At 32.6% G+C, this 14316-nt stretch overlaps 1 protein-coding gene across 1 annotated transcript in view; it reads left to right on the top strand.

The window, feature by feature from the left end:
- PRKG2 (protein kinase cGMP-dependent 2) overlaps positions 1 to 14316 on the top strand; it is a 99636-nt gene that overhangs the window by 72055 nt on the left and 13265 nt on the right. Inside the window, 3 exon segments of the mRNA XM_049789878.1 lie at positions 4889 to 5052; positions 8047 to 8169; positions 9281 to 9343. Coding sequence (XP_049645835.1) covers positions 4889 to 5052; positions 8047 to 8169; positions 9281 to 9343 — 350 coding nt within the window.

The raw sequence follows: 14316 nt of genomic DNA, 5'->3' as shown, positions 1-14316 counted from the left end.
GGACAGCGGTTTGATCTCCCAGTGTCCCATATGGTCCCCAAGCCAGGAGCGATTTCTGAGTGCTGCCATGTGTGGCCCAAAAAAGCAAAAACAAACACAAAAATATAGATTCTTGCTGGAGCAGTGGCACAAGCAGTAGGGCACTTGTCTTGCAAGTGGATAACCTGAAATGATTCAATCTCCCATTGTCCCATATGGTCCCCCAAGCCAGAAGCGATTTCTGAGCACATAGCCAGGAGTAACCTCTGAGCATCACTGGGTGTGACCCGCCCCCAAATAGATGGAAAGTCCAATTCCTCGGCAAATTATTATTGGTGAGGGTAAATTTTGATGAAAAAGTTCCAGGTTTAGATTGTGTGTATAACATCCCTAAAACAATATTCAAGTCTAGAATACTAATCTATATCGTAATGAGTACTGTAAAAGGAGTCTACACCATGAAATATCTACTAATGGGTCTTGAGCAACAGGTTCCTTTTCTGGAAGCAAATTGAAAACATGAACATCATGTATAATAAAAACTAGCTTAAATTCAAAATAAATTGCAAAAACATAATGAATGAACGCTAGAATAAGTCTCTATGGCACTCAATAGCCTATTATAATGGTATCTGTGGACATAAAATTAGATCATATTAGCAGGCGTAATCAAAAGATGAATGATAGATTAAAATATTTGTCAAGACATTATCATAATGTGCATTGTATTTAGAATTTGATATTATACAACACTGTAATGGGAAACTAGGGCAAACAACCTATATCTCTAAGAATGACTGAACATAAAAATTAGTTATTAAAGACATATTAAAATTAAGACACCGAACATTTTATAGGAAGTACTATAGTAGTAGTCCATGACTTCCAGGTCCATTCTATAGCTGTTTCTGTGGATAGATGCATTAGATAACTAGACATTATTAGACTTTTATAAAGAGCAGTTGATTCAACACCAGCTCAAAACTAAATTACAGTGTTCACCGTTGAAGGTATCTTTGAAGTATAAAAGAGAATATAATATTTTGTGTTTCTCCTCTTCCACTGTTTCCTTCTCCTCACTATACTTTGGAGCCAATAGTTTTCAAGACAACTACCATTTAGACAACTGTGTTTCTTCTTGCAGCCATTCTAAATATCACATATAAGTGATATCATTCTGTATTTATCTTTATTTTTCTGGCTTCATTTAACATAATATCTTTTAATTTCATCCATATTGTTACAAATTGCATGATTGCATTATTCATTACAGCTATGTAGTATTCCACTGTATATATGTACCACATTCATGATTTACTTGTCTGTTGTTGGACATCTAGGTTGATTCCAGGTCTTAGTTATTATACTGTGGGATGCAATGAATAGTGGTGTGCATACAATTCTTTTGAATAAATGTTTTTCTGTCTTGGAGATAAATACCCAAAAGAGAGATTACTGGATAATATGGCAGCTCAAGTTTCTGTTAAACTATACTATTCTGTAACTATACTATTTCCCATATGAATTGTATCAGACAGCATCCTGACCAGCAGTGGATGAGAGTTTCTTTCTCATCACATCCCTACCAACAGAGATTGTTCCCAGTATTTTTGGTTTGTGCCATCATTACTGCCATAAGATGGTATCTAATTGTTGCCTTGATTTGGATTTCCCCAATGATAAGTGATGATGAACATTTTTTCATGTGTCAGTTGGCCATCTATTGGTCTTCCTCTGAGAAGTGTCTGTTCATTTCCTCTTCCAATTCTTTGATGGGGTTTTAGGTTTTGTGGATTAATCTTTGTGAATATTTTGTATGCCATTTTTCTAATGTGTTTAGTGCAAAAGTTTTCCTCCAATCAATTAGCTCTCTTTAATTTTAGCCCATGGTTCTTTTGCCATGCAGAAATATTTTAATTTTATATAATCCCAGTTATTTAGGTTTGATATTATAGCTCTGGCTATTGACATCCTATAACCAAAGATTTCTTTGAGGTCTAAATCTTGGAGTGTTCTGCCTATGTTTTCCTCAATGAACTTTATGGATTTGGCCTAATCTCAAGGTCTTTAATCCACTTAGAGATGACTTTACGTAAGGTATGTGATATGGATTAATCGCTAATTTCTTACACATGGTTATTTGATTGTTCCAACACTATTTGTTGAAGAGACTGTCTTTGTTCCATTTAATCTTGGATCCTTTGTCAAAAATTAGTTGACACTGGCTTGTCAGTGGATATTCTGTTCTGAAACATTGGTCTGAATATCTGTCTTTGTTTTCAATACCATGCTATTTTGTTCACTAGGGCCTTGTAGTAGAGTTTCAAATTAGGTGATGATATGCCTCCTGTTCCTTGTTTTTCTATATTAAATTGGTTATTCTAGTCTTTTATGGTTCCACATGAACTTTATAATTGATTTTTTTAAGTCTTAAAGAATGTTGTCTCAATTTTTAGAGAGATTGCATTGAAACTATATTTAGTTTATGTAAAATGGTCATTTTGATTATACTTATTCTTCCAACCCACGAGTTTTATTTTTTATTGTTTTTGAATTTTTGTCAAATTTGCTCCAATCTACTTCCCCAGAGGCTTTTCCTAAAGACCATAAAAGTTTTTGTATGTATCTCTGTACTTTACTCTTCTATTTATTTCTTCATAGCATGTATCATGCCTCGATTTATTGCATGTAATCTGGTGTAATTTATTACAATTATTTTTCTAAAGGACAAGATTTCTAAAGGACATGATATATAGCTTTGTTCAATAAATACACATTCAATGAATATATGAAGGAAGTTACATTTCCCTTGCCTAGAACTGATAGTGTTAAAAAAATGGAAGAGATTTATTGGTGGTTTCTACAGTGTACAAAATAGAGATAACAATCTAAAAAAATTCTCATCAGAACTTTTCTATATTACTCTGGATGGCTTTGTTAGTAAATCTCAGTGTCATATGCTGCTGACCAAATGGATTATAATAAAACTGATAAGACCATAAGAAATAAAAATGTATAAGGTTTTGGTCAGTATTCATATAATAGTATAGTTATTATTATATAATTTGTTTAGTGTGAACATATTAAAAAAGTAAAACTAATTATTTAATTAAAAATTTGCTGTTAGAACCTAGAAAATTTCCCTAAACAGCTAGTTAACAACTAGTGGGTCTTAGAAAGAAAATTTAGATGCAGTAGAAAATAAAGAATTTAAAGACTGTAAGACTTTAAAAAAAAAAAGTAGAATAGGGCCGGAGAGATAGCATGGAGGTAAGGCATTGCCTTTTATGCAGAAGGTCATTGGTTCGAATCACGGCATCCCATATGATCCTCCGAGTCTGCCAGGAGTGATTTCTGAGCACAGAGCCAGGAGTAATCCCTGAGTGCTGCCGGGTGTGACCCAAAAATCAAAAAAAAAAAAAAAACGTAGAATTTTTTTCTATCTATATGTAAATATAAATTTAATTATAATCATTGCCTTGTGGCTTTTAAATTTCAGTTCCTAAAATTATCTAGATTTTCACATTGGTTCTTACTCTGAGGAATAGTAGATATGCTTATTTTTGCTAGTTACAAGTTTTGATGTCATAATATCTCCAACAATCTCAGACAGAAAATGTGGGTGTCATTCTGGAAGAGAGAAAACAAAGACAAAAGCCCACTTCTAATACTGTTGTTTAAATTCCCTTCTCTGATAAAGGAAATCATGATACTGTGTAAAAACCGAACTTTATAATTCACTGAATGATAATTTCTTAAATTGGGGTTAATTTTAATCTGTGAGCTTTATTATATTTAATTATTTTAGCCAAGATTATTACCATATTACTGAGATATTTCGTGAGTAATGAAGCTATTAAAATTGCATGTTGAAGTATCATTTGTGTTCCTGTTTACTTGAGGGAGTTGGCGGGTTTATTAAAATAATATTCTGCATGTATTAAAAATGAAAAATACATGCTAAATAACCCTTGTTGTGGAAATAAACTGTTTGAAGGGCAGGGTTTTGGTCCTATACACTGCTTCAATTTAGAAGGACTGCTCTGTTACTTGAGCCTTTTCTCTCTATTCTGTGTACAGTTTATAGAATCAAGCCACTGAGAAAAACAAGAAACGGTTAAGAGTAGCACTAATTCATATTTTCTAATAATAAAAACTTTCTCAGTCATCTTTCTAATGTACCAGAAGTATATGTTCTTTGATCATTTGAGTTAATGTTTTATGTATAACCTTTACTCTAGTATGCACCACATAATGTTAATTGTGATTGGATAAGGATGCTCAGTAGCTTCTAGTCAAATCTGTGAGCCTCATAACACCTGGCCCATAGTGTGTGCTCATGTAATCTTTTCATAATATATACTTTGATGGAAATACTACACTCTGCACTCCCTTTAAAGGGTTTAAGACATACAAGCATCCTAGTGAGATGTACTACCAAAATTTAGATGGTATAGTAGTTATTCAAAGTAGTTTTTAAAAGATTCTAGAATTATAAGCCCTCATTTTCTCAATTTTGTTAATTTTTCTTTTATAGTGAAACCTGGTTTGCAAACAAAATTTGCAATTCTTGTTCTACTTCTCTCTTCCAATGGAATATTTCCTTTAATTTTAAAGTTATTTTAATATTTTCCCTCAACTTCATATATGGTATTATGATCCCTTTTTACTATGTCTACTTCTGGTCTTCTATATTTCATGGATGTAGAGATGAGTGCAAGGAGCTTTCTTGTTGTAATAAGATTGGTACTTTGTCTTAAAAAAAACACAAAAGGTTCTGTGGAGTGGGATGTGTGTGTGTGTTTGTGTGTGTGTGTGTGTGTGTGTGTTGAAGATAAGGCAAGAAGAAAACTTTAAAAGAAGCATGAGTTTTATTATTTCTGAAAGATTCTTTGACATACTTTTACAGGTTGATTTTGGATTTGCTAAGAAAATAGGATCTGGACAGAAAACATGGACATTCTGTGGAACTCCAGAATATGTTGCTCCCGAAGTTATACTCAACAAAGGACATGATTTCAGTGTTGATTTTTGGTCACTAGGAATTCTAGTTTATGAGCTCTTAACAGGAAAGTAAGTTCATTCAAGTTATATTTCACCTCTTTCTCAGAAAAATAAAAAAATATCTTACTATGGTTAAAAATGTTTATGAGCTCAGTAATTTTGGAATTAAATTTTATTAAGTCTAATGTCTTTTCTTCTTTGGGGTATTTCACATGCAGTATGTTTGCTTGTTTATATGATAAAGATCCAGGAAGAAATGGAAAAAGAGTATATACTTGCTACAACTTTCCTAAAATGGCATGTCAGTTATGAGAAGTATGTGACATATATGATAATCTAGCAAAAAGCAATAAGAAAAGTAATTGAAGCCATAGGTTATTATCATGATTTCTTTTCATATATTATATTGTAATTGAGCAAATAGCAGTAACAGTTTAATCAAACTCTTGAATTTAATCCAAGTTTAGTCATATATTTCTATCTTCCCAATAAATTATTTATCGATGAGCTATGAGGAAGCAACAGTGCTGAATTTAAATTTTAATCTCCTTGTCAACTGCTTTCTAGATGTGCTAATGAACAGAGACAAGACACAACAGGAGTTTTAGCAGTTAAAATTGAATTGTCTTTTCTGACAAGATTAAAGGGCTAGATTATTGAATCCAGGAAATCAGATTTTCAAAGCATATAAGTATATATTTTTGTACACATATACATTTTATATGCATTATTAACTCACACTTATGAAGTACCTTGCAGTTTACAAAGCATGCTGCAAATTTTTGATATATACTTTGTAAAAAGAGGGTTTATTAGGATCTTTAACATTTTAGGTTTTAAGTTTTGGTGTTAGATTATCTTATTGACTACATCCTATTACCCACAAATCTACACACATTGGATATACTGATAAGAAAAATTATTATTTTGTTTCTTTGAAATCAATTTTAAATATTTATTGAGTAACCTTTGAAAAAATAAAAGAAAAATTACCTGTCATTGTTGGAAAATGTTCCTTAAGAAACTCAAGAAATTTTTTTAATTAATGTGTTTCCTCATACTTGTCAAATCTGTCAGTTATGTTTTTAAGATTTACATGTTGCTTTATGTAGATAACTGGAGAATATATATTTCATCCTCTATTGGCTGAAATAACTTACAGAAATAAGAATATATATTTCATCCTCTATTGGCTGAAATAACTTACAGAAACAAGAAAATCAGGTGAGGTTTTATTTGGAGTTTTTAGATATCCTTGATTGTCATAAAGAAATTGGGAAATTATTTTTGTGAATATTTTTAGGGAAAGGAATGAGAATCATTCATTTTAAGGTCCTTGAATTCTAGAGAATCAGGATATTTATGAAAATGATGAAAGATCTTACAAAACAAATTACATTCAAATACAATATAGGGGTATATATGTAAACAATCAGAAATTATAGCAGTGGTTTTTGTTTCTTACCCCATTTTTTTCTTTTATAAGTGAGACATATATTATGGAAAAATTGCTTCATAACTTGTCTCATCATCACCTTGAGTGAGAATTGTCAATATTAAATGGTATGAAGCATATCTGAGATACAACAGAGTCCATCAAAGTCATCTCAATTACAAAATTAAATGACAATAAAACATATATTAAAATTAAAGTGTTTTCAAAAGGCATAATATATGTTTTAAATTATAAACAATATTTAGTGTCAGTTTACAATGATTTCATACTCATTTTAGCATGAAATACTATACATCTAGGACATTCTTTTCCCTCTTTTTTTTTTTTTTTGCTTTTTGAACCACACCCTGTGACACTTTTACACTCAGAAATCTCTCCTGGCAGTCTCAGGAAACCATATAGGATGCCAGGAATTGAATCTGGTCTGGCCATGTGCATGGAAAATGCCCTAACTGCTGTGCTATTATTCTGATTCTCCTTTCTCTTTTTATTGCAACCATGGTGACTCCTTCTCATTCATCATGGCTAACTAATCATCTAGAGCTGTCATTGTTCAGCTCTTTATCTCATTTTCAGTTCTTTACTTCTTTCCCAGCTACTTCCTGAGTATTATGATGTCCCATGACTTTAAATATGGTCTGATTATGCACCCCTTTCCTCAGATAACAGGTGCATAATTTTAGTTATTTGTAACATCTCTTTCGATATTCTAAATATCACTCTTTCCTATAACTTGCTTTGTACCTTGACATCCTACCCTGACCCATTCTTCCTTAACTTTATTCTGTAAGTCAAAACTATTCAGCACCATATTTTTATATTGAGGTATCATGGCTTACTTCATTAGTAATATTAATGTTTTCATCTGTAACAACATCAAAAATTATTCTCCACACACAGAATAAAGCTTACTGAAGCTATTATAAATTATATTAGTTAGAGGGCTGGTGAGATAGGACAGTGGATAAGGTATTTGACTTGGGTTTGATTCCTAGTATTCCATTGACTTCATTCAGGAGTAATTCATGAATACAGAACCAGGAGCAACCCCAGTTAGATCAGGACATATTTTTAGATCATTCTGAAATCTCATTAATTCTACATGATAATGAACTTATCCCTTATATATTTCTCCTGTAAGCTCATCCACTAGAGAGACACATCCCTTCTCAGTAAGCACTGCCTGATTCTAGAACTAAAGTGAAATCCTGATTCACAGCCTTTGTACTTATTGTATGCGAGTAACTAATCATCATGGAATAATGTTGTCTTGCTCACAGATAACAGCTTTCCTTAATCACTCCTCTTTATTTGTACCCCTACTTAATTGTCAAATTATGAGAGTTTTTATATCCACTCTCTGAAGAAATAAAATCATATTCATTTCATTTTCTGCGTCTTGTTTCTTTTTAGTAGTTACCACCACCTGAAAAATGACTTATAGGCATGTTTGTGTGACTTGTTAAGTGATCTAAAATTGAGTAAATTATTTTTTATTTTATATCAAAGTGTCTTATAAAATAATGAATGAGAAGGAAGGAAGGTGGAAGAGAAAAAATTATAAATTTTTCTCATACTGGTAATGCTATTCTATGTTTTTTTAATAGTCCACCCTTTTCTGGAGTTGACCAAATGATGACCTACAATTTGATTCTCAAAGGAATTGAAAAAATGGATTTTCCCAGAAAGATTACAAGAAGACCTGAAGATTTGATTCGGAGACTTTGCAGGTAGTTGACACTTCATACTCTGGGGAATTGTGAAGGCTTCTTTATGTTTCCATGCATTTTTAAAATAGGTATATTTACTTTTTAAGATATAAATGAATTATATTTAAAGAAAATAATTTTCTATTTTCTATTCTATATTAAAAGTTTAAGTTTCAGTTACAATTGCTACTTAATTGAAAGATTGCTACTTGAAAGATCTAAATATTTCACTTTATTGTTGGCAGTCCTCTTTATCATTTATTGAGCCAAATAGTATCACAAAAATATCACAAACATTAACTTATTTTATGTTTTCTTATTCTGACAGAAAATTAGTTATGATGGAAAAAGAAATATATGCCTCCTTTCAGTTTATATTTTTAAGTTTTATTTAAATTATTTATCCTAGCTTTATTTAAATTACTCCAAATTATAAAGTTACCACTGTAGATCATTAACTGGTGAAATTATGCATATATTTTTTTATTTTATTTTCTGCTTGCTTTCTTTGTGTCTAAACTTTTCTTAAACTTTAACATTTTAGTACTTTAGGGAAATTAGTGGTTTATCAACAGAAAGATTTGTTTTTTTCTAAGATCTTTGTTCAAGTATAAATTATTTTCTAAACCAGTGTTTTTCAACCTTTTTTGAACTCTGGCTTCCTTCCAACATTGTTCCTTCCTGTTTGTGGGTTTCTTGTTTTACAAGTTGACCCTTAGTTTCATTCTTTGGACCTTCATTTTCATAATTTTCACCTGTGGTCCTCTTGGACTATGTTGGGATCCATAAGAAGTCATTTAGCCTTGTTTGAGAAGCATTGCCCCAAAGATTTCCCTTGTTATTGTTCTTGTGTTTTTTTTTTACAGTGCTAGTGAGATAGCATCTTGCTATTCCTTTAAGCACTTACTCATATCTCAATAAAAGCAGGAGAATAGATACATGTAATCTTTTGTATATCTTGCTGATTCTGTTTGACTATGGCTTCAGTTGAGAAAAGCATGAGATTTTTATCTCCTCTAAATCAGATGTCTGATCCTTGTTGAGATTAGGAAAGAAGGAATGAAAAATTGTAAATCATAACTTAAAATTCACTCAAGCATAATTATCATGTTATTAAAAATCATTGTTTCAGGCAAAATCCAACAGAAAGGCTGGGAAATCTGAAGAATGGCATCCATGACATTAAGAAACACAGGTACATAGTGACTTTTGTGTTCAGAAAAAATATACATGAGCTTGATGTTTCTCTTTTTTAGGTCACAGGATCCCTTTAGAAACTCAATTTTTTTTGGTTCTTTATATTTAATTTTGTTTTTCTAGAAGCAGTTGCAGTAATCAGACTCAAAGCAGTAGCTCTAATATTGAAAGTCATTTCACAATGAGTGGAAATGTAAAGCAAGCTACAAAAATCTTTCAGTTATAGCAACTTAGTTTTGTAGCCATCTTTATTACTTTTTATCAACTTGGTTTTTGTAGTATCTAATTTTGACATTTGATGTGTAAATTCAAATGCTCTCACTGTTATTATTCAAAAAGACCCATCTGAATTCATCGTTATGCAGTATTCTATTAAGTTTTATTTTATAATATTATTTTCTTCAAATATGATTTTCCTTTTATGACAGATCAATTAGTGAATCCCTATTATTCTTCTCAAATGGAGATGAGAAAGAAACAAGAATTTCAGTCTGCAACAAAGCTCCTTATGTTAAATGCCCAGCCTGGAGGCAGAGAGAAGAATGTGTTTGGAGGGGCTGTTCCCTCTATATTGCAGGCCATTCATTTTTAATCACAATAGGTTATATGGTGCTTTCTCAAGCTTCATAATTGCATATAGATAGATTCCCCCCGAGTCCCCTTCAAACACGACTTTTATGGAAACATACCTTTTATATATCCCATGCTTCATTTGCATGTTATATATTAACATATATTTGTGATTTTTAATAAAATAAAAGAGGTAAAAGGGACCTACATAACATTTTTTGGTGGTCAGAGACCTTTCTTGAGGAACAATAGCTCAGGCCTGATAGGTACATGTTTGAACATTGCCATGCAAGTATTGTACTGGGAAAGTCAGTTTTAGGGAATGTTTTGGCATTAATTGACTTGGTCCCTTTTAGCTTTCTTCCTTCTCCAAAGATGTCTAAGCTTCCATATTCTTTTGAAATTGAGTTTTCCAAAGATCATAAATTGACTTCATTTAAGATAATGGACAATGATGTGATCTAATTGCAGCAAATACCACATTTTCAGTGCCATGGGGACTTACCAGGAGTTGTTCTGGAGCTTCTTTCTTTGGTTTTCTGGGGATCAAACCCAGGGTCCCCCATTGCAAAGCATGTCCTTAGCCCATGAGTTATTTATCCAACTTTCAATTTTTTTTTCTCAACTAACAAGACCTTGTGTTTGAGTGGTTTCTTTTCATGACTACCTCCATTTTGTTGAACAATCCAATTTTTGAAACCTAATATTGTTTCACTTTTGGAGTAAAGTACACAGATTTCCATGGGAAAGTATGTGTTATTCTAATATAATCTAACTGGTGCTTTTTATAATTTTATTAATTTCTGAATCATTCTTCAGAACCATCAGTAACTCCCATCACATATATAAACATTCTGATTTGTGTAATATTTGTCATATATGTGGAAGTATATTCTTTGAAACTGAAAACACAATACATTTAGAAATCTACCATAGTGAGGAATTAAGCATTAGGAGAGATGTTGTGATAATGGTGAAAGGAAGTAATGTTTTACTAGCTATCTTCAATTTATTTTTTTGAGATTCTTAAACGTATTCAACATTTTATCTATAATTCTTATCAGAAAGAGATTGTATAACTGATTAATACTGGTTGGATCGTCAGGGTTATAATCATTCACTATGAATGCTGGGGTTTTTGTGCTGTCTTCCAGTTGTGACTTCTGCATTTTATGGAGCTATTATTTATGTATTGTTGTGTGAATGTATGAGTAGAGTTAGGACATCCATGAGATAGGATGATCTATATAAATACACAGATGAAATAGCAGGTACTTCACAGGGTTCTGACCTGAATCTAAAATGGCATGTTCTAAGTCCTATGTTTACTTTTTTGTTTGTTTGTTCTGGGGGCTACATCTGGCAGTGTTCAGTGGTTTCTCCTGGCTCTGCACTCAGAAATTACTCCTAGTGGGTCAGGGACTATACAGGGTGCTGGCGAATTGAACCCACATTGGTCTCATGCAAGGCAAGTGCGCTACCTGCTGTACTATCACTCCAGCCCCATGTTTACTTTTTAAATATTTTTAATTTAAAGCATTGTGATTTACAAAGCTATTTATAGTTGGGTTTTAAACACATAATGTTTCAGCATCAACTATCATCCATCGATATTTTCTTAGTCTAGCCCATTCCACCATCACCCCATTCTAGTCTGCCATTGTAAAAGGCACTTTTTAAGTTTGACTGTTAAAGTTTAGTTCTCATGATTTCATTATTGTTGACTCTATGGCTTAAATATTTAGTTCTGTCCTTTCTTAACACCACCAGTCTACCTGAGTCCCCTTGGCATATGTCCCCTGTTATTTCACATCTAAATTTCTCCTCTTCCACTCAGTTTCTTAGAAATAATAACACTTGGGGCCGGTGAGGTGGTGCTAGAGGTAAGGTACCTGCCTTGCAAGTGCTAGCCGGGGGTTCGATCCCCCGGCGTCCCATATGGTTCCCCCAAGCCAGGGGCAATTTCTGAGCACTTATCCAGGAATAACCACTGAGCATCAAACAGGTGTGGCCCGAAAAACCAAAAAAAAAAAAAGAAAAGAAATAATAACACTTTACTATCTTTTATTTTTCTGTATATTTTAATACCAACGTCAACATCACATAAAATAAAAAATGCTATTGCTGAATAAAAATACTATTTATTTTCTCTTAGCTATAGTGATGCTTTAAAATTATTTTCTAAATTGCTAACCCTGTTTTTCTGAAACAAGCCAGTATTCAACATTATAAATTTGCATCAGACTTTGCCTTCTGAATGTATTGGCAAGGGAGGCAGAAAGGGAGACAGAAAGAGACAGGGGGAGACACATCTGTGGCTTTTTATAGACATCAAAGTGCTTACAATTTACTCTTTGTCATCTTTTGCATTGCCTTCAGTGTTAAACTCATTACTTGTCACGGATTCCAATTTCTCTTCCTTCCTACATGCTGTTATCACAATTTCTTTTCTCATTATAAAATGATGAATGAATACACCACTCATATTAAACAAACAAGTGTTTCGTCAATTAAAGTTATTCTTCCAATATTATTTTTCCCCTTTTTCTGATTAAAGAAGCATCTTATTTTGCCTTGGGGTAGATGGAAAACAGCAGGGATATAATTGTTAACAAGCTTTAAAATGGCTGCTTTATTACTTATTTATTTACCTAAGACTTCTTTAAATGTAGCTGTTAAATTGTGATTGGACACACATGCAGATTGAGCCTAAAGAATTATCTCACCTAGTGTGGCAATGAGAAAAAATTTAAATTTTCTTTCCTTTATAGATTAATGTACTCACTCTTCTTAATAGGCAAGATACTATTTGCCACAAAAATATAAAGTTAGAGTGCAGTAGTAGAGTTGACTAATAAGATACACCAAATTTACACAGTGCCTCTGGCAAGTCTAGGAGACATTATTTTAATTTCTTTCACCTTGCTTTTTAAGACATAAATTTTGGAGTGCTGTAGAGATGGGGAACTAAAAATGCATTTCTCCCTGCCTTCTAATAGTATTTTAAAGCCTTCTAATAGTATTTTAAAACCTCCTACAATTCTTCAAGGTATATAACTATATACTATATACTTATATATATATATTCTATATACTTAGAATTTTCAGAAATAAAACTTCCTAAAAATTGCCCAGTTTTCCCACTCTTCTCTAAAATTTTTTGTTTATCTTATTCTAGGAGAACTATTTGTTCACTTTATCTTTGTATTAAACACAGTGCAACTCAATGTGACATATTGTTATTTATTGGCACAGTCTATTAAATCATCTTTCTAAAAATAGTCCTCTTACCCTGTTTGTGCTGCAACTTACCAATGAAGCACCAATCATGTCCTTAAACACTAATTTGAAAGGAATTATATCATACTGTTAGAGTAAAATTAAAATTTTAGTAATAGGTAGAGAAGTAATTCATTTTGAGTTTGATAATGTTACTTGTAATATTTCTATTTCTCTAGAATTACTTTCAAAGAATATCTCATACAAGTCTAAAAATAAAGCATCATTTCTGTGCCACTAATATATTGTTGATGAATTTTTTTACTTCCAAGTACATTGTAACACTTGGATGATTCAAAATATGGTTATTGCCTTCAAAAGGTCAAATGTTGGGTGAATAGTCTTAACTCATGTTAAGTAAATGTTGTCACAACTCAAATTGTAGCAAGTGATCAAAAAAAAGAAAAAGATCCGCAAGCTCTTTGATTTAATTTGTAAGTGTTGAGTGTTTTTTGCCTATTTGCTGGAACTATCTTGACTCTCTGTGGAAATGCCTGGTGTGATCAGGACTGCTGTAATCACCAACACAACAGACACCTATTTCCCACAAGTCTGTTTCTTGCAGAAAAAAATTACAGGAGAGTGGCTATAGTGAAGCAAGATTATTTTTATTGAGCAAAATTTGTTAGAAAGCCATGTGTGTGGGGGGCAGAGAGATAGCATGGAGATAAGGTGTTTGCCTTGCGTGCAGAAGGTAGGTGGTTCGCATCCCGGCACCCCATATGGTCGCCCTAGCCTGCCAGGACCGACTTCTGAACCTGGAGTTAGGAGTGATCTCTGAGCGCTGCCGGGTGTGACCCAAAAAACAAAAAAAAAAAAAAAAAAAAAACAAAAAAAAAAAAAAGAAAAGAAAAAGAAAGACATGAGGGAGAGAAAAGGTATGTATTTTTTCTTTTATTTTGTTTTAGTTTTGGGGGTGTCGCATCTGGGGGCGTTCAGGGTTTACTCATGGCTCTGTGCTCAGCAGTCGCTCCTGGCAGGCTCAGGGGATCATATGGGATGCTAGGAATCGAACCACCATTAGTCCTGAGTCAGCCACATGCAAGGCAAATGCGCTACTGCTGTACTATCTCTCTGGCCCCAATTCATTTTCTTTATTTTAGCAAAATGATTACCTACATG

Source organism: Suncus etruscus, chromosome 16 (assembly GCF_024139225.1).
Source record: "Suncus etruscus isolate mSunEtr1 chromosome 16, mSunEtr1.pri.cur, whole genome shotgun sequence".
NCBI lineage: Eukaryota > Metazoa > Chordata > Mammalia > Eulipotyphla > Soricidae > Suncus > Suncus etruscus.
The sequence above is the reverse complement of the archived record's forward strand: the minus strand, read 5'-3'. Positions and strand labels throughout refer to the sequence as shown.